At 44.0% G+C, this 24705-nt stretch overlaps 1 protein-coding gene across 7 annotated transcripts in view; it reads left to right on the forward strand.

Annotated features, from left to right (window-relative positions):
- Fam120b (family with sequence similarity 120B) overlaps nucleotides 1-24705 on the forward strand; it is a 43623-nt gene that overhangs the window by 11568 nt on the left and 7350 nt on the right. For 3 of the 7 annotated variants that reach the window (XM_055616134.1, XM_055616135.1, XM_055616133.1), the window contains exons 4-9: nucleotides 1397-1498; nucleotides 10329-10501; nucleotides 13491-13583; nucleotides 20713-20919; nucleotides 22109-22217; nucleotides 24359-24451. In XM_055616134.1, coding sequence (XP_055472109.1) covers nucleotides 1397-1498; nucleotides 10329-10501; nucleotides 13491-13583; nucleotides 20713-20919; nucleotides 22109-22217; nucleotides 24359-24451 — 777 coding nt within the window. The remainder of the gene's footprint in view (nucleotides 1-1396; nucleotides 1499-10328; nucleotides 10502-13490; nucleotides 13584-20712; nucleotides 20920-22108; nucleotides 22218-24358; nucleotides 24452-24705) is intronic. The other 4 variants (XM_055616137.1, XM_055616136.1, XM_055616138.1 and 1 more) reach the window with 2 other exon arrangements.

Below are 24705 nucleotides of genomic sequence, written 5' to 3' on the forward strand. Positions count from 1 at the left end.
AAACAATGATAAAAAAAAAAAAAAAAACAAGGGAAACCCCTGCCCTCTAAACAAGGATGAGCTGGGAGGATTGTTTTCAGATTGGAGCATCTGAGTGATGAAATTTAGAGTGAACATTGCTGTTCTTTGTCTCTGCCCAATGCCAGCTCCTTCCCAGGTAGTCAGAATCAATGTCTCTTCTCCCTGCCTGAGGAGAGAGGCCAAACAACCCTTGGAAGTGTGTACAGGTAATCCACACATGGCTTTTTAGGCAAGAAACCAGAAATATAAATAGGCTTCCATATTTAAATAGTCCTAGGGAAAACAAGTACGGGTTATTTTTTCAAAGTGTAAAGCATGCTGGGGGAGATGGTGGGAGGTCTTACTGATGAGGACCCATCCCTGAACTGAGATGACTCCATTAGGTATAGTCAGCCTTGATCTGTTCAATGTAGGAAGTCAGTTCAAGAGTGGATCCATGGGACTGGAGAGATGGCTCAGGGGTTAAGAACACTGGCTGTTTTCCCAAAAGCCCAGAGTTCAATTCCCAGCAACCACATGGAGGCTCATAACACTCTATAGTGAGATCTGGTGCCCTCTTCTGGCCTGCAGCAGAATGCTGTATAAATAATAAACATCTTTAAAAGAGGCGGGGGGGGGGGGGGGCTCCATGTGTGAATGTCTATGAGAGTCCTTTCGGGGCTTTACAATATTTTTTTATGCATATGAGTGCTTTGCCTCCAGGTGTGGAAGTGCACACCTTTAGTCCCAGCTTTTGGGGAGGCAGAGGCAGGCAGATCTCTGAGTTCCAGGCCAGCCTGGTCTACAAAGCAAGTACAAGACAGCCAGGCCTGCACAGAGAAACCCTCTCTTGAAAAACAAAACAACAACAACAACAAAAAAAAAAATAACAAAACAAAAGAATGTTTTGCTAGGATGTATATCTTTGCACCTTGTGCGTGCCTGGTGCCTGTGGAGGTCAGAAGAGGGTGTCAGATCCCCTGAAAATGGAGTTTTGGGTGTTTGAGAGTGGCCATATAAGTGCTGGGAATTGAGTGCCTTTAACCACCAAACCATCTCTCCAGCCCATTCCTTCTGGTCTTGAACTCAGTATTTGAAGCCACTTATAAAACTTACATTAGACTTTTAAAAACAAAAGTCCTTTTCTATGTTTGGTGAGGAATTATTGTAAAATTTCAGTTGGCTCAGAGATTTCTGTGTTTGTTGTTTTTCACCCTTTAGCAAAGCGATGTGGAAGGAATGAGTGGGCCACTGTTAGGCCACTGTTAAGCTAGAGAAGCGCAGTAGCCGTTGGTGACATGTTTGTTTTCATCCCTGGGGAAGGAAAATTCATGAGGCAAGTGGTTATGGAAGGACTTTGCGGTCCTATACCTACTGACCTGTTTTCTTTACTCAGATGGAGCCAGCATTGGCCCAGTGGTCAAGGAGTGGTTTGTGTACCCTGGAAACTCCCTGAAGCACCCAGACCTTGTTAGGCCTCTGCAGATGACCGTTGAAGGTATGCACAGCCGTAAGCTCTTCGTCTTAGGGGGTCAGCTCAGGAAAGAATGCTTTGTATGAATGTCTGTTTGCAGAATTACGAGTTGACTAATGTGCACTTCAATTCTTATCCCCTGAAAGACTCCAGTGATACAGAATTATTAGCTTATAGGCTTTGTGTGTTAGGGGCTAGGGGGCTTAGGTAGAGGCCAACATTGAGTATCTTCTTAAGTTCACTTTGATTCTTTCGCTGAGTTTGGAACTCACTGATTTGGCTAGACTTGCTGAGCAGAGAGCCACAGCGGCTGCACTGTCTCCACCTCCTCAGACCTAGGGTTGCAGGCAGCATATGCAGCATGGTGGATTCTGGAGGATCAAACTCAGGTCCTCCCCCCTTCTGTGGGCATTTTACCTACCAAGCCACCTCTCCAACTCCCTGAGAGTTTCTGTGACAGGATCACAAAGGCACTGGCCATTGATGGAGTCAAAATCTGATGGTGTTATCGGGAACTTAGGAGCTGGGTCCTCCAGCTGGGGGAGGTGGGTGCCTAGGATGTGCCTTTGAAGGCGTTCTCCTCACAAAGCATGTGGCACAGACAGAGATCCTATCGGCCCCCTCTCCCATCATCAGGAGAGACTTAGAGGCTTTGTTGGAGCCTTGGGTGTCTTATCCCCATGTCAAATAGGAGCTTTTCTTCAGAGATAGCTCCCACTGGCTGCCTCACTGAGCTCATTGAGCTTTCTGTTCTTTCTCTTTTTAAAGGCCTTTCCTCAGACTTTATTGGATCATTTCTACAGTTCACTAAAGGCCTTTCCCTCTAACAGCACCCATGGCATGATGTTGCTTCCCTGACTAGTGGTAATAAAAAAGAAATCAGATATTTTTCACCAAAGTACAAGGAAGTAAAGGATTGCAGGAAAAAAATAAAAATTAAAAAAAAAAACATAAATTCTTTAAAAATTTGGGAGAAGAGTTGTATGTTATGGCACATGCTTGTAACCTGAGTATGCGAGAGGAAGAAGGTTCCAGGTTCAAGGCCAGCTTAAGCTGTATAATGAGACACTATCTCTAAAAGGAAAAGAGATAGAATAGGGAGTTCAGAAAGGAGGCAGGGGACAAAAGGAAGGAAGAAGGAACTGGAAGCTGAACAACAAGGAAACAGCAGGAAGCGCACTCTGTTTGCTGTATTCTCCAGACTTATGTGCTGAGGGCAGAGCCACATATGTGATAGTTCTAGACAGGCAGGAGACCTTTGGGAAATGGCGTGGGTGGTTAGGTGGGGATTGTGCCCTTATAAAAGGACATCACGGGAAATTCTCTTGTTCTTTCCCCGTTGAGGACACAGTGCCTGTGCACCAGAAAATAGCCCTCAGCGGACACAAGCACCTTGGTCTAAGGCTTCCAGAGTCGAACTGCTTTCCTGCTATAACCTGCCCAGCGTGTGGTACTTTGTTATAGCAGGCCAAGTGGGCCACAGTGTGGGTCAGCTGTGTTCAGGGCTCACTGATAGTCATATCGCTCCTGTGTTCCTTGTGTTGATATGCTTGCTTGTGCATGCACGTTATTCTGCTGGGCAATACATTGTGAAAGGTGTGTTTTGGTAACACAGGAAGGGAATTAGTGTTGTTCCCCAGCTCAAGGAGTGTGTGTTTTCCTCCATGAGCTGCCTCTCCAGCTTTTTCTCCACCTCATTTATGGTCTTATACCGTGAGGGTTGAGTGTGGAGTTGAGTCTGGTTGAGTTCCTGTCTCTCTTGAACAACTGTTAAGTGTGGTTCAGCACTTTGTAAATAAGCAATGGTTTTTGGCTACTTAAGGGCATCTGACTTACCATGAGCTCACAGGACATCTTAGAAGAGTCTCACAGGATAAAGAAGGTGACGCCTTACATTTTGTAGAAAAGGTACCATGTTTGACGCCTTCTGTTTCTGCTTTCTTGTTTTAGTTCTCCTTTCCTGAGTAGCTCAGGAAAGATTTCTGTGTCCCGAACATGTACAGCCATGTGGAAGGTTGTCTGCCTCTGCAACTTCCTCCACAAATAATGTGGACCGCCTATAAAAACAGTGACACTGTCAAACAGGTGTCACAAATATGTATTATAAGATAAGGGTTGCATTCTACACTTTTTAGTAACCATTGTGACTGTTTTGCATATACTGAGATGGAAACATTGTAACAAGAAAACATGAAATTAGATATCTTAGCCATGTGTAGATAGAATTCAGTGTTCTAATGCAATCTAGTTCATTGATATATGAAGGATTTTTTATTATGAGAAATAGCCAATTGAAATGTATTCCAATAAGATTCACTTGCATGTGAGTATACAGGGGTTTTATTTTTTGTTTTTCCTTAATTGATAGCTTCACATTTCATATCCTCAGTGGACACAAACCAGGAAGTTCTATATTTGCTGGAAGTTTTGTTTGTTTATTTATTTTGATTTTATTTTAATTAGATTTATCACCTTAGAAACAGAGAAGGAGAAATACTTTTAAGGTAGCTAAAATCCCTGGCATTTAATTTGCTTAGCTCCACAGGAAGAGTATGGAGAAGTACTGGCTTTGCATATTCATATATTTATTCATTGTGTCTTATTCATTCATTTGTGATTATTCCTGTGAGAACACAAGTTGGGCATTGCTTTGTACTTATGTGGGGAACCCCACTTTGGTCTCCCACAGGTCTTGCAGTCCTCAGAAGTAGCCTCTCCTTGCTTGGCTTATGGAACTCCATCCTTGCTGAAGTCTAGACATCCTGTCTACCTGTACATAGACCTTTATTACATTTGTAATTGGGTTGAAGCTGATGTTATCTCACTGTGATCTGGAGACCAGAGTGTGTATTCTGGTCTCTGAATTCAGGCTGTAAATACCTCAGCCTCTCTTTTCTTGTGCATAAAATTTAGGGATTCTATTGGTTCCTCAATGGTTTGTTTTAGCCTGGACTCTGGATGAGAGTATGTATGTGAGTGTGTGAACTGAAAGAGAACGAGTGTCTGAGAGTGTGTGTGATTGTGTGTGTCACAGTGTGGACGAGTATGAGTGTATGTGAATGAAAGCGTATGTACATCTGTGTGCAAGTATGATGTGTACGTGTGTGGCTGTGGATGAGATGTGTACAGCTCTTTCCTATGCCAGCTGCTCTGCTGAGCCGATCGCTTTATTGTTTTGTTATACATACTTTGTATTTGCTTGTTTGTTTGGGTTTTGGAGACAGAGTTTCTCTGGCTAACAGAGCCCTGGCTTGTCCAGGAGGCTAACAGAGCCCTGGCTTGTCCAGGACTCACTTTGTAGACCAGGCTGGCCTCAAACTCACGGATACCCCACCCCTGCCTCTGCTTCCCACATGCTGGGATTAAAAGTGTGTGCCACCATGCCTAGCTAAACATATTTTTTGTAAAGTACAGTCATTTAACTAAAAATCTCCTTTATTTTTGGGCAGTCTCAACAACCAGTGAGTCATTTTCTTAGAGCTTACTATTAAAAAGAATTAATCATCCAGGCGGTGGTGGCACACGCCCTTAATTCCAGCACTCGGGTGGCAGAGGCATGTAGATCTTGTGAGTCTGAGGCCAGCCTACATAGTGATTCCAGGACAGCCAGGACTACACACAGAGAAACCTAAGTCTCAAAAAAAACAAAGAATAATAATAATAATATAAAAATTAAAAAATTAATCTAGGCATCCTTCAAAACATACCCCACCCTGCCCTGGTGAGGACGATACTGGAGACCAATGGGAGGAGGAAGAGAAAGTCCTTAAGCCTTTGTATAGTTGCATCAGAGGGGTTACACATTTGGGAATATTCATTTATGATATCTAGAGATGAAAACCTTGCTGTGGGCAGTGTGTCATACAAGACCACAGCTTCTGCAGAAAGCCACAGAGACGGTTTATCTTCTACAGTCAGCATACATGGGCATTTGAAATTTCTTGACTAAACAAATTATTGATTGCATTTGGAAATTAAAATTTCTGGTATTAAAGGATTTGGGGCTATTTCCTTCACCCCACCAAAATGCCAACAGAAAAGAAGGCCAAGGGAAAGAAAGTGGCCCTCGTTGCTGCTGCTATGAAGAGAAAAGGCTCATGTTTTGGGGCCTTAGATAAGTCATCTATCCCCAAAGAGTTTTCACCCCAGACCATTCAGCTGCAGAAGCAAAGGGCTACAAGTGCCTGAAAGTACCTCCCGCAATTAACCAGTTCACCTAGGCCCTAGACCGTCAAACTGAGCTTCTTATGTATAGACCAAAGACAAAGCAAAAAAAAGCAGCAGAATTGTTGGCTCGTGCGGAGAAGAAAGCTGCTGTTTAAGGGGACAACCCCACTGAGAGACCACCTATCCTTTGAGTAGGGGTCAGTACTACCTAGGTGGGGAACAGGAAGTCTGGACTGGTGGTAGTCACCCATGAGGTAGACCCCATTGAGTTGGTTGTCTATTCTGTTACAAGATGATGTCACCTACTGTATTGTCAAGGAGAAAGCCAAACTGAAGCACTGGTCCACAGAGAGACATGCGCCATCATCACCTTCACACAAGTTAACAGGAGACACAGTAGCTGTGGCTGAGCTAGTGGAAGCTATCAGGAATAATTACAGTGGCAGACACGATGAGATCTGCCTAGAGGTAACATTCTAGGTCCAAGAATCTATGCCTTGCATTGCCAACCTGGAAACAAAGAACTCTCCACCAGACTGGGTTAAATGTACACTGCTGTTTTCTGTTTACATAATATATAATGAAATTATCCTTCCAAAGAGAAAGAAGGAGGGAGGGGGGTTGGTTTTGAGGTAGTGGGGAGATGGCTCAGCTGTTAAGAGAGCAGTACACTGCTCCTGCAGAGGACCAGGCTTTGGTTCCCAGTACACGGCAGCTCACAACATTCTGTAGCTGCAGTTCTAGAGGATCTGATAGGCTCCTGCATGCACGTCACACAAGCACACACACATGCCAAAAAAAAAAAAAAAAATCTTAAAAGAGAGATTTGGGGTGTGGTCTTTCCATCTAACATTTCCAGGCTTCTCGAGGACCAGTTTCTAATAGCTGATAAACATACCTTAGCCTGTAAATGCTGAAGGCTGTAAAGGATACTGGACTTTGCATATATCAGAATCTCCTGGTCTGAGTGCAAAAACAAAATTTCTAGCTGACTCCCAGGATTTTCTAGTTGGGTACAGTAGGATGGGCCCAGGACTGTACTTCTGAGTTACCAGTTGCCACTCTTACAGAAAGACAGGTCTGGGAGGAGAGGATGGAGCCTGTCAACTACAAGCTCGTTTTCATTCATTGCTGGTATGTCACCAGTGTGTCCACAGCCTTTGAAGACCAGGAGCCAAAAAAGCAGCCTGTCTCTTCACAGGCACTGCTGCCTCCAGTTCTGGCTCGGTCCTGGTTCCTGTGAGGCCCCACTGCAGAGCCACAATTTGAATGGATGCCTCCTCTTGAGTGCAGGGAACGGCACCTCAGCTTCGCTTTAGGATCGCTGTGTCTGCCCCACCCTCAGCCCGTGTTTCCTTTCTGATGTTTTTGGTCAGTTCCCGTTACAGCCATAGTCCTCATTCACAGGCGTGATCACAGCTTCCCTTTGTGCTCACCTCCATTTTGTTTCCATGGCTCCATCCTAAAGGCCTGAGACATTTCCCATCCCCGAGTGTCTCTTCACCCAGGCTGAGTCCTCTTTCTTTAGTCTTAGCTCATGTCCATCTTCCTCATGGAACTCTTGTCGTGGCTGTGTTAGTGTCCTGTTGCTCCTCTTGGCCATGTGTGAGCTCCCTGGGTCTGTCTTGCTCCCAGTTGGGCCTTCGGTACCCACCATTGTGCCACGTGTGGTTGCTCAGAAGCATATGTCACATGGATTGATTGTAGTCTATAATAGCTCTGAACATTCTCCACAAATTAGACATTTTTGTATTTGTTACTCCTTACATCCAGAATTCCCGACAGGCTCATATTTTTATCAGTTGGTCCTCGGGTGGTGGTGCTTTCGGGGGGTAGAATATGGCTGGGACAATGGGTCACTAAAAGTGAGCCTCGCCTGCTTCGGGTTATGGCCAATGTCTGCAACTTGTGGGTGGCAGTCTGAGCACCTGTTGCCTCGTCACCTGCCGTCATCACCACTGTGACGTGCTGAAATCCTCTGAGACTGCGAGCTGAAATAACTCTTCTCTTTAGATGCTCTGTCTGGTAGCTAGTGTGATACTAGGCTTTTGTGTGTAAGGAAAGGGAGCACCAGGTGAAATCTCACATCCATGTCAGCGGCTCTCCGCTCTGCTGCGCTTGCTGTTTGGTTAGAAGGGGAGAAAGGAGTTGATCTTAGCACATGCGCATTGCTCTGCCTGCAGTGGCAACAGTGCCCAGGTGCCTGCCTTTCTTCTTGAAATCTGCTCAGAGCCCCTTCCTCAGTACGATTGGTTTTCCATTTGACCTGCAGTAATTTTGTGGTAAAATCTTTACATTTCTTTTACACAGCTGGGATTTAACCCAGGGACTTCTGCATGCCAAACACCAGCCTTTAATATTTGCATTCTTAAATTTCAGTTTGCTTGCATAATATATTTTTTTTTTCTTTTTGAGGCAGGCTCTCTCTGTGTATCTCTGGCCATCTTGGGACTCTGTGCAGACCAGGCTGATCTTGAACTCACAGAGCTCCACCTGCCTTTGATACTTCCTGCATGCTCAGATTAAAGCTGTGCAGCACTACACTAATGCATAACCTTTTACTGCAAGCTCTTCCGAGGCTGCAGCAGTTGGCCGTCATTTTTATGGATATGCTCCATATAAACTGACAGGGTACCAGCGATTATAGACATTACTACATAGGGGCGATTAGAAACTTCTGTGACAAGAAATGAAAAAAAAATAACAGTTGGTTTGTTTTCATTTTCTTTGTTAATGCTGAAGATCAAACGGAGGTCCTCTAGATGCCGTGTCAGCACTCTGCCACTGAGTACCCCCTCCCTCCTAGGACACACAATTTTTCATTAGATGCTTAAAATCTTACCTTGATATCTAAAGCTGTCTCTTAGAGTTGAGTCCCTGAACAAATGAAGACCATGAGTGAGTATCATCACTCACTTACTCAAGGAATGACTGATTCTTTCCTCACCTCCAAAGCCTATGATTCTGGATATATTTCACAAATCTTTTTTTTAATATTAAACTACCCAGAAGTATCATTTTCATGGAAAAATGGTCTTCACTGTCTTGAACAGCTAGGTGAGCTCTTCAGTCTTTACTTCGGTGTTCTGCAGGGAGAGATAACAGTCTTCATACTATCTACTCCTGTATTTTAAAATACTGTAATGTCTGGGTAGAAAAGTGTGGGGAGTTTGCTTATTTTTTTTATTTATAGTACTTTAATATTTAAAATGACTATGATGGCAGAAATTCATTATTTCCCTTCTATCAGAGGTTGGCAAGCCTTTTGTTTTTAATGTCTCATAGTAAATGTGTTAGGCTTTGTGGGCCCTGTGGCTTTCCGTTACTTGTAACCTGTGTCATCAGACTGGAATAATCACAGATAATATGTGCACATGTGAGCACAGCAACCTTCCGGTTACACTTGATGAACACTCGATTGATGCTGGGCTTTGTATTTGCTTGTACTAGGAAATAGCAGTTTTCTTTTTATTCCTTTCAACCATTTAAACAGAAAACAGTTCTTAGGTCACAGGCTCGCAGGCAGCACGCCATCATACTCACTGGGGAGCAGTTTTTGACAGATTCTCCACACCCCTTGTGTGACCTTGGTGTGTGGTCTGTTAAGTGCCAGTGTCTTGGACGACAATCACACACAGCATTTTCCTCCTCTCAGAGAAAATGCTTTCCCAAAGTTAATAACAAAAAAATGTATTTGGTAAATGAAACACTTTACCGTTTTCAGGACTACAAGTGGCTTACTGCATTGTTTTGCTTCTGGTGATGCAAAATTCACTAGGGGAGGAGTAAATGACAGTGTTTAAGACAAAGGAAGAAGAAGAATTGCCTTTAAGTCACTGGCTCGTGATGCCATTTGGTTAGCTGCTTTGTTTTCATGTGAGACATTCCACCGTAGTTGCTCTGGACTTTTGGCACTGGCTTTCAGTCAGTGCCCAGCAGAGAGCCACAGCTGCCAAGAGAGGTGCTGCCATCAGAGTTCTTAGAGCAGCACCTTCATATTTGTGTAGAGTTGCCACTTTTTGTCATCCGCATTCATGGCAGCTTGTCCTTGCCAAGTTAACAGGAAGGAAACCTTTTTTTTTTTTTAACTTTCTATATACCTGCATAATATAGAAAACCACTGGACTGGAGAGATGGTTCAGAGGTTAAGAGCATTGGCTGCTCTTCCAAAGGTCCTGAGTGCCAGCAACCACATAATAAGATTTGGTGCCCTCTTCTACAGGCACACGTGCAGGCAGAACATTGTATACAAAACAAATAAATAAATCTTAAAAAAAAAAAAAAAAAGAAACCCACCGATTTAGAGGAGTTAGAGCCAACTGAAAGGATGGGTGAATGGCATTTCCTCAGAGGATGTCATCCTGTTACTAGATCTTTGTGTCTTTTCTGAAAACACTCCTAACTGTAGGTGTGCACCATGAACATAAGTGAAAGTCCCATGTTCCCTAAAAACCTAGTTTTCAGGACTGGTCTTCACTGGGCTATGTGCTGGCCCACTAGCTTTGTTTTCCTTGAAACTAGAAGCTGTGCTCACATTGGCCCTCTGGTTCTGTTAAGCCTCGAGTCCCCAAGTAAATCAGGTAGGAAAGAGGTGACTGTTCTTCACTGACCTTTCAAAAGTGTATTACGATCATGCTATATGAATTTCTGTTTTGTTTTGTTTTGTTTTGTTTTGTTTTGTTTTAAGGGGGAACACCTAGTTTGGAGGTTTTGTGGCTGAGCCAAGAGCCAGAAGCCCAGGCCCAGCGCCTGGACACATTGCTAGCCTGCTTCAACCTCTCCTCCTCCAGAGAAGAGCTTCAGGCAGTGGAAAGCCCATTGCGAGCGCTGTGCTGCCTCCTCATCTACCTCTTTGTCCAGGTAAAGCGGAGCTAACAGTTCTGTGATTCTGTGAGCATGAATAGTCCTGCGTTTCTGGCCTTATCTTCCTGGCGTGCAGTAACTGTTTCCATGGGCCAGTTCCCACAGCCTCTTTCCACAGAACACAATCTTCTAACGTGCTCATGGAGACATTAAGTCAGGACTTTCCACACAAGAAACTAGTGTGTCGACAACTCAGTGGTCATGTATACTTGTTTGCAGGGCTGACTTTTCTCTCAGAACACTGTGGTAATCCTAAGAGGATAAGTGATAAAGTATCGTAGTTTTATATAATGAGCTTAAATTGGCTTTTTAAAATTATTTATTTCATTGTATGTATATGAGTGTTTTGTTCCACCATTCCACGTATGCATGTGTGCCTGGTACCGATGGCGGCCAGAAGAAGGCATTGTGTTCCCTGGAACCAGAGATACGGGTGGTGGTGAGCCACCATGTGGGTGCTGGGAACTGAATCCTGGTCCTCTGCAAGAGCAACAAGTGCTCTTAGACACCGAGCCAGCTCCTAAATTAGCCCTTTTGGTGTGCAGCATGGAATAAAATTGCTTAACATCCATTACATGAAAACTGAATTGAAACTAGTCTTATTTGGTCCAGCCTACTTCACAAGACTTAAGTCTGATTTGGGGAAATCTTGGAAATGCATTTGTACCAGTTACTTTGATTATTGCTACAATAAAACTCCCAGCCAAAGCAACTCAAAGAAAGAAGAGTTATTTCGGCACACAGTTTGAGGGGCTAGCCTTTCAGGACAGGGAGGATATGGTGGCAGGCGCTCACGGCAGCTAAAGCTATTCATGTGGCCGAATGGTAATCGCTGGTGCTCAGCTTACTTTCCCTCTTTGATTCAGCCTGGGACCTTCGACCACAAGATGGTTCCACGCACACTTGGGGTGGCTCTTCCCATTTCAGCTAACCCAGTCTAGAAACGTCCCAACAGACACACCCACAGTGAATTCTAAATCCCATGGAATTATCAATCATGCCTAGTTCCCTGTGAGAAAAGACACAGGGGAGGTGGGCGGTTCCCCTAGGCTGGTGGTTTAAGACCAGCCTGCACACATAACTAATTGTGGGCAAAATTACATACTAGCGAGCCTCAGTCTAAGTAGGGATGGTGGTTTATGGGTTTTTAATCCATACATGTGCTCGGCCTTGTCACAAACCCTATGTTTGCAGGATTTTGTTTTTATTTTTATAACGACGATGCCTCCTTTGGATTAAACACGGAACAGGGTAGAGACAGGTCAGCGTTTCCAATCTTAGTGGCCTGTGTCTTCCCTTGAACACTTTAGTGATAGCTTTGTGCCTGGGTCAAGGTTTGCACAGTGTTTTTCCAGGGGTGTTTCAGGGTTAGGGTGGCATAAAGCCAGGGTTCTTTCTGTTTGTGAGGGCCATTTTATCTGAAGGAGATATGCAAGCATTTTATTTTTCAGGTGCTTTTGGTTAAATTTTATGAATGGATTTGTTATTGTTCTGTTTCTTTCTGCTTGGTTTTTGCTGCCACTGTGCACACCTTCCTGTCAGAAAGAGCTCTTGCATAAGAGTAGAATTGCTTCATAAGTGGTTAACATGTTGATTCTACTCTATTACCAGTGTGGTCGGGATGCTGGTCACTTCTAGCCACTTGTACGCCAGTTTGACACAAGCCGGAGTCATTTGAGAAGAGGGAACCTCAACTGAGAAAATGTCCCCACCAGGTTGGCCTGTGGGCAAGCCTGGGGTGCATTTTCTTGATTGATAAATGACATGGGAGGATCTAGCTCACTATTGCTGATGCCATCCCTGGGTTGTCGGTCTTGGGTGCTATCTGAAAACAGGCAGAGCAAGCCACAGGAAGCAAGCTTGTGAGCATTACCTTCCATGGCTTCTGCTACTTCCTACTGCCAGGTGCTTTGACTTCCTTTGATGATGTGCTGTGATTTGGAAATTTAAGTGATGTACTCCCCACCCCACCCAAACTGCTTCGTGCTGTTTCATCCCAGTACTTGAAAGCTAACTAGGTAGTCGTTTCAGCTGCCTTTCTCATTGCTATGTTCGAATTCCTGGCAGAAGCAACCTCCTAAGTGAGAAAGGCTTTATTTTGGGAGGTACAGTTCATGGTGGGAAGATAGGGAAGCAGGGATGTATCAGACAGCTTGTCACATTCCTTTCACAATCAGGAAGCAAAGAAACGTGAAGCTGATGCTCAGCTCATTCTTGTGTCAGTCCAGGACCTCTGCCCATGGGGTGGTGCCGCCCACAGTCACCATGGGTCTCTCTCCACATGAAGCCTTTCTAGAGGCACCCTCGTACACACACCCAGAAGTGTGTGTTTCCATGGTGACCCAAAGTCCAGTAGAGTTGGCACTGAAGATTTACCATTGTAGTAGCTAAGCACAGGCCATGTCAGCCTCGGGATCTGTGAGGCTGAGTGGACACAGGCACTGTGTCTTTAAGTCTCCTCATCAGTAACTTACTTTAAAGGCCGAGCTAGCCCCTCTCTGTCTCCATTTGGCCTTCTCCCATACTTTTTTGCTTTTTGATTCCACAGAGTGGGAGGGCCCTGGTTTACTTTGTTGGGGTCCAAGGACAAAGGTTACCTCCAGGATCGTTGAAGTTGGATGCTCCTTTAGCCCTGGGCACGCCACCTCAGTCTCTGAGTCACCTGTCTTGTACATTTCACGCAGACCAGGTTGCCCGTTACACTGCTGAGAGCTTTGTGGCCTAGGGTTATGGATGATGAGAGTAGAGGCTGTGGTCTCTCCATCTCCCCATGTCATGTCACTTGTTTAATCACTGTTCATGTGTATGTACGTACACATGTATGTTTTCCTGTGTGTGCACCTCTGTGTGTGTGTGTGTGTGTGTGTGTGTGTGTGTGTGTGTGTGTGTGTGGTAAACATACCTATATTTGGTAACTGAGATACACTTATAAAAAGTGTTGATTGTTTTCAGTAGGCTCACGCTGGCCCTTTTCTGTGCTTTTCAGGTGGACACTCTTTCCCTGGAAGACCTGCATGCATTTATCGCTCAGGCCTTGTGCCTCCAAGGAAAATCAGCCTCTCAGCTTATGAATTTACAGGTATAGTCAGCACAGCACTGGAGGCAACCATGCTGTGCTCACAGCGTCAGCACTGTTTGCAGCCGTTTTCCTGCTGTAGTTGGTACCTCATAGCAAGTGCATAGCAGGCGTGTTTAGTGACCGTGTCTGCACAAATAAAAGGAATGTCGTCCTTGGTCAGCAACTCCGAGATGGCTGTCATTTTGGACGCTGACAGCTGTTATACCCTACTTCTCGGGAGCTCAGGTTGTTCCAGGTCCTGGCCTGGTCATCTCACAGTTTGAAGAGAAGCTTTTGTCAGCCTCTTTGATGTCAGAGTGGCTTCCCTGGTCCATACTCACCCGTCATGTTACTGTGTGCACATCAGGGTGAAGCCAGGCTGCCCTTCCTGTATCCTCACCCATCGTGGCCTGTTCTGCATTCACTTTGTAGTTCTGTTGTCCTGTTTTCTGTGAGGACGTGGAGCCTCAGAGGCCATGTTCAGCAGACTTTAGGTCTGCTGTTCAAAGCTGCTTATGTTGAGCATACAGTAGTTCAGAATTGCTTTAAAACTATATATGTATCTATACACTGTTTTTTAAATCTAGGATTGCGCTATATGTATAAATATCTATGTACATGTTTTTATACTAACATTTTCTCTTTAGCCATAGGTTCCCCAACTAACCATAGATTGAAAATAATTTTTTAACTGCATCTGTCTGGACATGTACAGATGTTTTTTTCTTTTCACTGTTCCCCAAATATCATAGCATAACAACTATTTAGATAATATTTATATTACACTGGGTTTAACTAATCTAGAGGTGACCTGAAGTATATAGGAACATGTATGCAGGGCACGGAATATAAAGGAGGGTGTACACAGGGCATGAAGTGTCTAGCAGCATGTATGCAGGGCATGCGCAAATCCTGAATCATTTTGTTGGGAGGTTCTAGCAGGGGACATGTTTGAGTAAGTTGTTCTCTAAGGTTGAATGCCACTTCAGGAAGGACAGTGGCATGGTGAGGGAGCCAGGGAACAGCCACCTAACCAGCCACTCAGCTGAATCAACCTTGGTAACCAGTGTGGTACAGACATTGTGGCTGGATTGCCCTCAGATTCCTGGGTCATTTTGTATGAGGGGCTTGTTGCTTCTGTGGATTTTTGGTGTCTTGGAACAAATCCTTTGTAGATACTGAAGAACATTAATTTATTTATATATATTATTCATATGTATAAATCAACTACCCGTGAAATCAAGGACTACACATAACTGAGAATAATTTTATAAATAAAGGTAATTTCTTACAGTTTAGAAAAGCTATCACCTCTCGTTGGAAGTGTGCAAAGGAGAGTCCTGTTCCTGTGACACAGATGTCTGCTGCTACTTGGCCCTAAGGATATGCAGGAGAACTGAGCTCTTTGCCTGGTTATAACTGCACCACCTCAGAATGCAGACCAGGTGTTCAGGTCTTCTTTTCACAGGTGTAACTCAGTGTGGACTTCCAACTTATACTCCCGTAGGACATACCTGCTTCTGGTACTTTAAACAGAACACATGATCCATGACAAATAATTGATGCAGCCCCTCTGAAAATATTAACAAAGATACATTTGGAATTTACCCTAAGGTGGTATCTATTCTTGATGGTGAGGTGTAGTTCATAGGTACAACAGAAAGATGGCTGTTTCCTAATCTAGTCTGTTAGTCTTCTGGGATTATTTATTCCTTGTGTCCTCTTTTGTGTAGTTAACTTCTTGAGACTAGTTTTTCTTCTAGTGCTTTCTATAAACCTAGATAGTAGATAGAAATTGCTTAAGTTTGATTTATCATAGAATGTTTTTCTTTCTCTGCCGATTGTGTTGATAGTTTTGCTGTATATAGTAGTCCCGGCTGGTATCTGTTGTATCTCGGAGTTTGTAGGACAGCCCATCCAGGCTCTTTTGGCTTCGAGAGCTTCCATTGAACAGTCAGATGTTTTTCTAATGGGCTTGCCTTTATATATGACTTGGTCTTTTTACCTTGTAGGTTTTGATGTCTTTTCTTTGTTCAGTACATATAATCTTTTGATTATTTTATCATGGGGAATTTCTTTCTTTTCTGGTCCTATCTATTTGGTGTTTTCTTTGCTTCTTGTACCTTTATAGGCATCTTTTCCTTTAGATTGGGGAAATTTTCTTTTATGAGTTTTGTTAAAAGTATTTCTGTGCCTTTGACTTGGGTTTCTTCTCCTTCTTTTGTAACTGTCATTCATAGGTTTGGTCTGTTCCTAGTGTCCAGATTTCCTGGATGTTTGTGTCTGAATTTTGTTAGATTTAGAATTTTACTTGACTGAGCTATCCATTTCCTCTAAGTGGCTTTTAAGTTCATATGTGATGGTGAGGCTTACCTATGAGGTTTTTGTTTGGCATCCTAACTTTTTCATTTCTGGTTTTATTTCAAGTTGAATTTTCTTTAGTGATTCTATTTCTTTGTTAAAATCTACTTTCATATATTTTGTTCAGCTGCTTGTTTCTGTTTTTATTCAGGCATTTATTTATATTCTCTTTATGGACTTTATATTTATAATCACTATTTTGAAGTTCTTGTTCTGTGCTTGAGCTAAATGGCTTTTCTCGGGGCCTATTACAATAGGATTTCTGCCTTCTGTAGGAGGCATACTGTCTTCGCTATTCATGTTTGTGTTTTGTTGAGACCTAGGCATTTGGAGTTATAATGTTTGGAGTTTTTCTTGCTGTAAGCATCTTGTCTAGTCTTTGCTGCTGCGTGGGTATTCCATTCTTCGGTGGTTGTTGCTCACTTTGGATCCTAGTCAGGTGTAGTGGCTGCGGGACTCCTTGTAGAGAGCGTTTCTAGAGGTTAGAGGGTGTTACAGAGGATGGAGATGGGCTAGAAGGAAAGGCTGAACAGGCTGTGGGAAAGAACTAGAGGGACCCTAGGTCCGTGCCAAGAGGTAGAGTCCTCAGGGAGTGAAGGTGGGCTGAGAGGAGGGGCTCCTACTTCAGCAGGACAGACTGGAATAGGGGACAGGTAGGATAATAAAGGTTGCCTGCTGGGCCCCAAGATTAGTGTGGCCACTGGAGGTTCCTGGTAGAAGACTGTTCCATGGGTCTGGGAGCATCATAAAAGAGTAGGGATGGGCTATAAGGAAGATTGAAAGAGGCATTGGGAGAAATCTAGGGGGATCCTGGGTCTACACCAAGGAGCAGAGTTCATACCTTGATATTCTGCTTCCATGTGATTCATTCTGTTGGCGAGACTTTCCACTGGACTTTCATTCTCTTTTTACGTTATGGATTGGCTTCCTTATTCCATTCTGCAGCCTGCTTGTGTTCTCATAGAAAATATTAGAGTCCTCCTTATCATGTTTACCATATTTATAATCATTCTCTTTAATCATCAGAATTTTATCAAAATAACATTAGTTATGAGTCATTAGTATGCAGTTGATAATTTCTGGGGGCGATGAGCTGCCTTTGTTTTTCATATTACTTGTGTTTTTGCACTGAGTTTTGCCCAGCTGCAGTTAGATTATAGGGTAAAGATTTGTTGGTTGTGTTCTTTTAATTCAGCTTGCCTCTCTTCTTTAAGTAGTCATGTTTGCAGTGTTTGGAAGAGATGAGGTTATCATATAATTATGATGTTTTCATCTGTTAGACTGTGGTTCTAGGCACCAGGCTCTGTCTGCCCTCTGCCCTGTGTGTTGGGTCTTGTCTGCAGCTCTGGTAATTAAGCTACTCCAGTAATGGAGTTCAAGTGACTGCAGAGCAAACACTTGTTGAATTGGGATTTGTTTAGAAAGTATATGGATGCCTAGTATGATGAATAATAACAATGCTAGTATGAATGCAAAGTAGAAAAGAAGAGGTAAACAATAATGGTGAAACTAGCAATAGGCATTAGGTTGTTCTATGGGAAGCAGAAGAGGGGGCATACGAAGGACTGTTAATAATTAAGGCAAAGGGGAAGATGGATAGATATGTGGGGGTTTGAATTAATTGTAGACTAAAAAGATAAAGATACGTACTTCGTGGTTGTCAGTCACTCTGAGCTTTGGGAACTACACTAAGTGGGAGAGGTATCGGGAAAGCGAAAGGAAGATTTGAAAGAAAGGAAAGAGAGAGAAAGGGGAACAGAAGAGTGTGTGATGTGAACAGTAGGGGACAGTGTTGGCCTGTTACAGTGCCTTCCTGTGCTATGTAGGTAAGCGATAGCTGTAGCGGGGAAGGAGAGCTGGGTGGACGTGAAAGGAAATGTGGGCACGGGCGTCAATGTTGATTTCTTCTCTTTGGCTGGCCTGCTGCTTTGTTATCTTGGTCCTGGATTAGGTTGTGTTCCCTTTTACTTTTAAAGTCCCATTTTCCCCCACTGCACACTTCCAGCTCCCGTGTGCATAGAGTTTTCTGAACTATTTTGTGGGCTGTGGAGAGCTGCAGTAAGCTCGGTTCAGCTGAAATTGCTGCCCTCCCACAGAACTGGGAGGTGTTAGTGGCTGTGCAGTACCCAAAGCCCTGTGAGAATCTGTGTCTAGCTTGTTTTTCCTGGTGGTAGTCACTAGGAACCCCTTATGTGAAATTCCTACCACTACTGTTTTTTAGATTTCCTGTTCAGAATCTTTTAGCCCACTTTGCTTTGGGGAAATGCTGCTTTGGAAGGGATGGCTGTTGATTGGCAGCAGCAAATCCATTCATGCTATCCCATGGGTCCCCATGGTAGAAGAGGCTTGTTGAGGTGTTGATCAAATCTATTTGAGGACTTGGAAAAGCAGCAGATGGAGTGATAAAATATTCATATTCCCTTTAATTCCCAATCAGCAACTGAGTCCAACATGGCTTCTTTTCTACATCTTATCCAGAAGTCCTCTAAAAGGAAGGTCTTGGGGGAATTGCAAAACCAAAACCAAACAGGATGATAGACCTATATATAAGATTCAATTACATTTCTATATATTATCAGTGAACACACAGAAGCTGAACTATGAAAGCAATGCCATTCATAATTGTTTTCCTAAATTGAATTTCCTAGGTACAAATTAAACATAAGTATGATGTGTAGGTCAAATTTGCTGTCTTGCTGGGTGTGGGTGCATACCTTTAATTCTAGCTCCTGATGGGGTGGGGAGGCAGAGGCAGGATCTACCAAGCAAGTTCCAGGACAGCCAAGCCTGTACATAGAGAGCCCTACTTCCCCTCCCCCCCCCAAAAAAAAATACAGTCATGATAAAACAAGTGAAAGAAAACTCATGCATGTGGAGGTCAGAGGAGAACTTTCAGGAGTCAGTTCACTTTACTCATACAGAACATGAAAGGAAAATAGGGCTGTATCCGTGGGCTTTGGACGTATATTGTTAAGTCCACTTCTGCTCGTGGTAGACTGCAGACCAGGCATAGAAGCTTTATGTTAGTGAAGATCCCTTGCAGAGGCTATAGACTTCCCAAGTGGCTCTTTCTAAGGAATGAACACTTCAGAGACAGCTCCGTAAAGAGTTTGTGCAGCTTTAGCCTTCCCCTAAGAGTAAAGGTTGAGTCTGCAAGGATCCAGGTTCATAATAAGCAACTTTTATTTAGTGAGACAAGTTCTCACACTGTATCCCCAACTGGCCTGAAAGTCACTGTGTGGATCAGGGGAGTCATGAACTTGTGACAGTCAGTGTGCCTCGGCCTCTATAGTTCTGGAACTACATAATACAGTATTAAATAATTGTCAGATTCATTTAAGAGAGGCCTTTTGCATAAAAGGGCTAAAACACCTATTACTTTCTTCTACCTTTTTTCAGTTTTGTTAACTCTGTTAGATATATAATGGTGTTTAAGGTAGCATAGTCAGTGTTAGCGAAACAGTATCCAGAGGGTGATGGCCTCACTTGTGTGCCCCTTTCAGTAAGGTTTCTTGGACATTTGTGGTGTTGATGCCTGCAGTGTGGTCAGCATTACAGATCCATAGGGAATACGGCGTATTTATTTTATGTGTGTGAATGTCTTGGCCAGGCATGGTGCCACATGCCTTTAATCTCAGCACTCAAGGAGGCAGAATCAGGTGGATCTCTGTGGCCTGGTCTACAAAGCGAGTACAGGATAGCTAAGACTACTGAGAGGAACCCTGTCTCAAAAACAAAAAACCAACCAAACAAACAAACAAAAAAAAAAAAACCCAAAACCAAAACAAACAAACAAAAAAACCCAGAATGTTTTGCCTCCATATATGTCTGTGCGGATGTACACCTCTGTACTTTACCTGCAGAGGCCAGAAGAGGGCATTGGTTCCTTTGTAGCTGAAGTTACAGTGTGAGTGCTGGGAATCCAACCCAGGTCCTCTGGATGAGCAGCCACCTAACCACTGAGCCATCTCTCCAGAGGTAAGGCAAGACATTCTTAATTTGTAAAAACTTAGGTACCTTTTGAGATTACATCAATGATATTCAGTTGAAATGAAATTAAGTATGGTTTTTAGAAACACAGGGAGCTTCTCTCCCTTTCCTTTTTCCTTTGAAGAACCTTTTTGTAGGGGAATAAAGCCAACAATAAATTATCTTGTAAGTTCTACCTAGTGGCCACGTCTTATGGTAGCCCAGATTTTCCTAGAGCAGGGTCTTAGTTACTCCTCTATGGCTGTGACAAGATATCATGACCAAAGTAACTTAAAAAAGAAAGCATTTAATATGGGGCCTGCTACAGTTTCAGAGAAAGAACTGGGAATGCTGTGGGCCCCTGATAACACACCTCTTCCAGTGAAACTCCTGCTCCAACAAGGCCACACCTCCTAATCCTTTCCAAACAGTTCCACCAACTGAGGACCTAGCATTCAAATCTATGAGTCCATGGGAGCTAGTCCCATTTGACCACCACAACCGGGATGGCTGTGTTACAGATCCGTTTAAGGAGAGAGTCCAGGTGAGCACCTGCTGCCCTAGTGGGTGGATGGTGAACAGAGGTATGCTGGGGACGGGGGTCACTCCTGTCATGCTTTTCTGGTGTAGCTTGCTTGTCAAGTCTCTTTCAAAAGTGCACAAGAGGCCCATTGTCTTGTTCGGTGCTTGGCAAGCATCTTTTGTGGAGATTTCACATTGTAAAGGCTGAGACTCTCGACTCTGACCATTTTGCCGCACACATTTAACTTCTACTTTGAGCTCTCTGCTTTGAGCTTTCTGTGTGTGTCTGTCTCCACAGCTGGATTACATTAACTCCAGAGCTGTGCAGTTGGGTTCTCTTCTTGTCCGTGGCCTCACCACATTGGTACTAGTCAACAGCGCATGCGGCTTCCCCTGGACAACGAGCGAGCTTATGCCCTGGAATGTATTTGATGGCAAGCTTTTCCATCAGAAGTACCTTCAGTCTGAAAAAGGATATGCTGAGGAAGTTCTTTTGGAACAAAATGTGAGTTCTGCTTATTGTGTATTGGATCAATGAGTAATTTTGAAGTCAGTCGCTTTAGTGTGCCTGGAAAGTCTGCCTGTCTCACTAGTCAGGAAGCTTTAGGAAAATAGGCATGCTCTCCATTGTCATCCCATCACCTCACACGGCTGTTAGGACTGTGCTTAGGCCTCTGTAACTGCCCTCCACACACGAGGTTAGCTTGGTTTATCAGCATCTGTTGGGGTCCATATAGCGAATAGCTTCTGTCGGGAGAATGCGCTGAGAGGGCCTGCACTGTCTGCTGAGGGGTTTCCCAGACAGCAGACTAGTTGGGGAGACTCTCCCATTACAAAGGCTGCCCACGTCCTGGGGACAGTGACTGCTGCCCCAGCTCTAAGTACAATTGCTTCATGATTCTTGGAAGCTTTCCAAATGAGGCTTCCCGCCAAGCTCATTTGGAATGTTTTCTTACCCACAGGGATGAGAAGGCGGTGTGATTGTGAGAGAACATGCTGATCTGTTAGATAAAACACTCCCAAGTTTTCACACCAAAGGGAAAACATTTGGCAATGTGTTGCTGTCACCATTTCTCACCAAAGTTCCAGGGTGTTGCAGGATTTGTGAGTGTTTAGAACTTAGAGGAGCAGAACGAGAGGAAAGCCCTTTCTCAGATTCGGACGGTATGCTAGCACTGACTGAAGGAGATGCAGCCCCGAGCACAGTTGCCAGTTATCCTTGTTGTGTACCTCAAAATACATAGTTCCTCTTGAGCACCCCATCTCTCACCAAGCCCACTTAAAAGAATGATCTAGGTGGAAATTTCACTAGTAATTCAAGAAGCTACAAGAACAGTGCTAATGTTCATACCCCTCTCTGCTGCTGTGTGATGTCTCCAGCATCTCCACTTGGTGTTCCTAGATTGTGACAAGAGTAGGTTTTTAGCCATGACTGTTTAAGCTATACGAGATAGAAGCAAGCATCATAGGTATTTGCTGCTGTTTATAGGGGACTCAGGAGAGAACAGTCATCTGAATCCCTCTTGACATGATGCTAACAGAGAACTGCCCTTCACCTGGTGCAGAGCATGCCCCTCCATTGGTGGATGCTGTAGACCACTGGAGGGCTGTATCCCATCTCTGCCATCGCACACACTGCTCTATTCTATCTAGCTCTTTGACGGAGCTTGCATTTTCATCTGATCTGTTTGCAGAGATCGTGGCTCACCAAGTTCCACAACCTGAAGGCAGTGGTCTGCAAGGCCTGCTCAAAGGAGAACCGCCGCATTGTAGGCAGAACACATTGGAGCTCTCACCACACAGGTGGGCAGGGTCCTTCCCCTTACCTGTCCCTTGATGTGCTGGGGCCCAGGGAAGACTTACCTGCTTTCCTATCGTTTACTGCTAAAAGAATGGTGCAGTTATGACAAATGAATATGAAGAGGCTGTACTCAGTAGATTAAATTCTGGTCCCCAAAGGAAAAACATTTCAAAAAGGATTCATTTGTTAATTGAATGAAGAATTCTTTCTCTAATGCATCCCTAGGGGATTTCTCACAGATCCCTTAGTTGAAGACTACACGGATAGTGTTTGTCTGCTTGAAAAAAGTTGAGGTTTACTGACTGATGCCTCCCTTTGGATCCCCTTCCCCTAACTGGGCTGCCTTATCTGGCCTCAGTGAGAGAGGAGGTGCCTAGTTCTGCAGCGACTTAACGTGCCAGGGCGGGTTGGACCCATGGGCGATCTCCCCCTTCTTTCAGGAGAAGAGGGAAGAACGGTAGGAGAGGTATGTGAGGGGCGGGCTGAGATGAGGAGAGGGAGCTACAATCAGGATGTAAAGTGAATAAATAAATAATTTTTTAAAAGTTGAGGTTTAGTTTTTCTCATAACAAAGGGACATTCGAAAATTCAATATGTAACAAATAGTGGGAAAATAGAGGTCATGAATTTAAAGAAGAGTAGGGAGGGGCAAGTGGGAGGGATTGGAGAAAGGAAAAAGAAGGGAAAGGAGAAATGCTGCAATTAAATTATAATCTCAAAAAGAAAATATTTTTAGAGGAACTATAAAAGATTTATGGTTCTATCACCCAAAATGACAACTATTGAACAATAATAAAGTTCTGAAGTACCTTCCTGTCTCATAATTCAAGATTCTCATCCTTTCACGTAGCACTTTTCATCATGCTAAACAGTGGCCAGTCTTCCATCACTATCGTCCATGACATGTATGTTCATGCCTCTGAAGGTCATATCATACACGTATTGTACTTGGGGTGGTTCCTGGCAAAATGCCACACAGCCAGTGGGTCCTAGACAACCCAAGGACTCTGTAGTAACAGGGTGCAGTAAGAGAGGGTGTTGGTAGCAGGCATTCCTCTAAGCTGATTGTTGGTAGCCGCAATAAGGAAGCCTTGATAAGTAAGTAAGGTCCGGGGAAGAGTGGCTGTAGATCTGGGTGAATTGAAGCAGGCAGTAAAGCAAGGAAGTTCAGTGGGAGTTGGGTATAGAATTCTTAATCCTAAATTTAAAAGAGCTGATGTTCATATCCATTACTAACTGAGGAACTTTTGAAAGTTTTGAGGTGGTGTTATCGGAAATGTGCTCTTAGGATAGTGGCTGTCCCAGCAGTGGAGGGCACTGGGGTTGGGAGATGGCCGAGAGATTGTCCTGGGCCCCAGGCAGGAGGTGGTCCTGGGAAAAGCGCCTCTCAGCCATCACATAATTGTGCTTTGATCTTCTCCCTCACTGCTGGGTGAATCTAGAAGTATGAGTGTGTTGCTTGGGTCCTTGTACCTTTTTGTCCACAGTGGCTCCAAGCAGAAGAGGAGTTTAGTCTCTGAAGGTTATATCTATCATTTTTGTATCTATCATATGTGTATCATATGTTTTATCTATCATACTTGGGGGTTCCTGGCCAAATGCTGTACTGTCCAGACATACCCCAGAGTCTGTGGTTGGCACATGTAGCAGGAACTCATCCTCTTTCTGTGGAGCACATGAAATAAAGATACCTTAAAAAGTACAAGGTAGTGCAGAGTTAGTTGAAATTAGTGATACAAGTGTGAGACATCAGAGTATAAAAAATACTTGTTCGTACATTTGAGGAAGCATGGAAGAGCTCACCATGTCCCAGGAATATGCTCAAGGGGAAAACATCCGTATGGTTGTGTTACTAAAGAACCTGGAGGTGGGCCTCCTTGCTGGGGGCAGAGTCTGGGTAAGCAACAAGACTCCATTTTAAAGGCACATGGTGAGATATTTCTTAGTATTGGCCATAGGCTACCATTTGGTTTCCAGTTCGGATTGGCTGCATCTCTTCTGGGGCCTGTATCTGTAGCCCTCCAGCCCCTCTCTGCTGTTGTCAGCACACTGAAGGTTTATCGGCCTGGTATCACCTGCTACACTATGAAGTGTGAGACAAAATGAGTGAGAGTGTGCTGATGTGTTGACCATGTTCCCACAGGGAGGCTGGGGAGAGAGGGCTCCAGCTCCCACAGGACAGGCTCCACATATGGCCATTCTGGGCAAGGGCAGCCATGGAGAGATCAGGGTCCAGGTAAGAGGCTACCGTGTCAGCCACCAACTGCTCGTAGGTGCTGTATCCCTTTACACTATGTTTGTGCTGAAAACCCTTTCGTGTTTCAAAAAAAGTTGTGTATTTACAGTTAGAAAACAAACCAGTGTGTTGGCTTTCCTAATTCTTTGGTTAGTGGAATAGAGACAAATAATAATGGTATTGCTGATGGCGATGTCTGTTCCTTACTGCTTTATTTTCTACCAGTTCATTCATCTCTTGAAAACTTTCATAAT

Source organism: Psammomys obesus, unplaced genomic scaffold (genome assembly GCF_907164565.1).
Source record: "Psammomys obesus unplaced genomic scaffold, mPsaObe1.curated_primary_1811, whole genome shotgun sequence".
Taxonomy (NCBI): domain Eukaryota; kingdom Metazoa; phylum Chordata; class Mammalia; order Rodentia; family Muridae; genus Psammomys; species Psammomys obesus.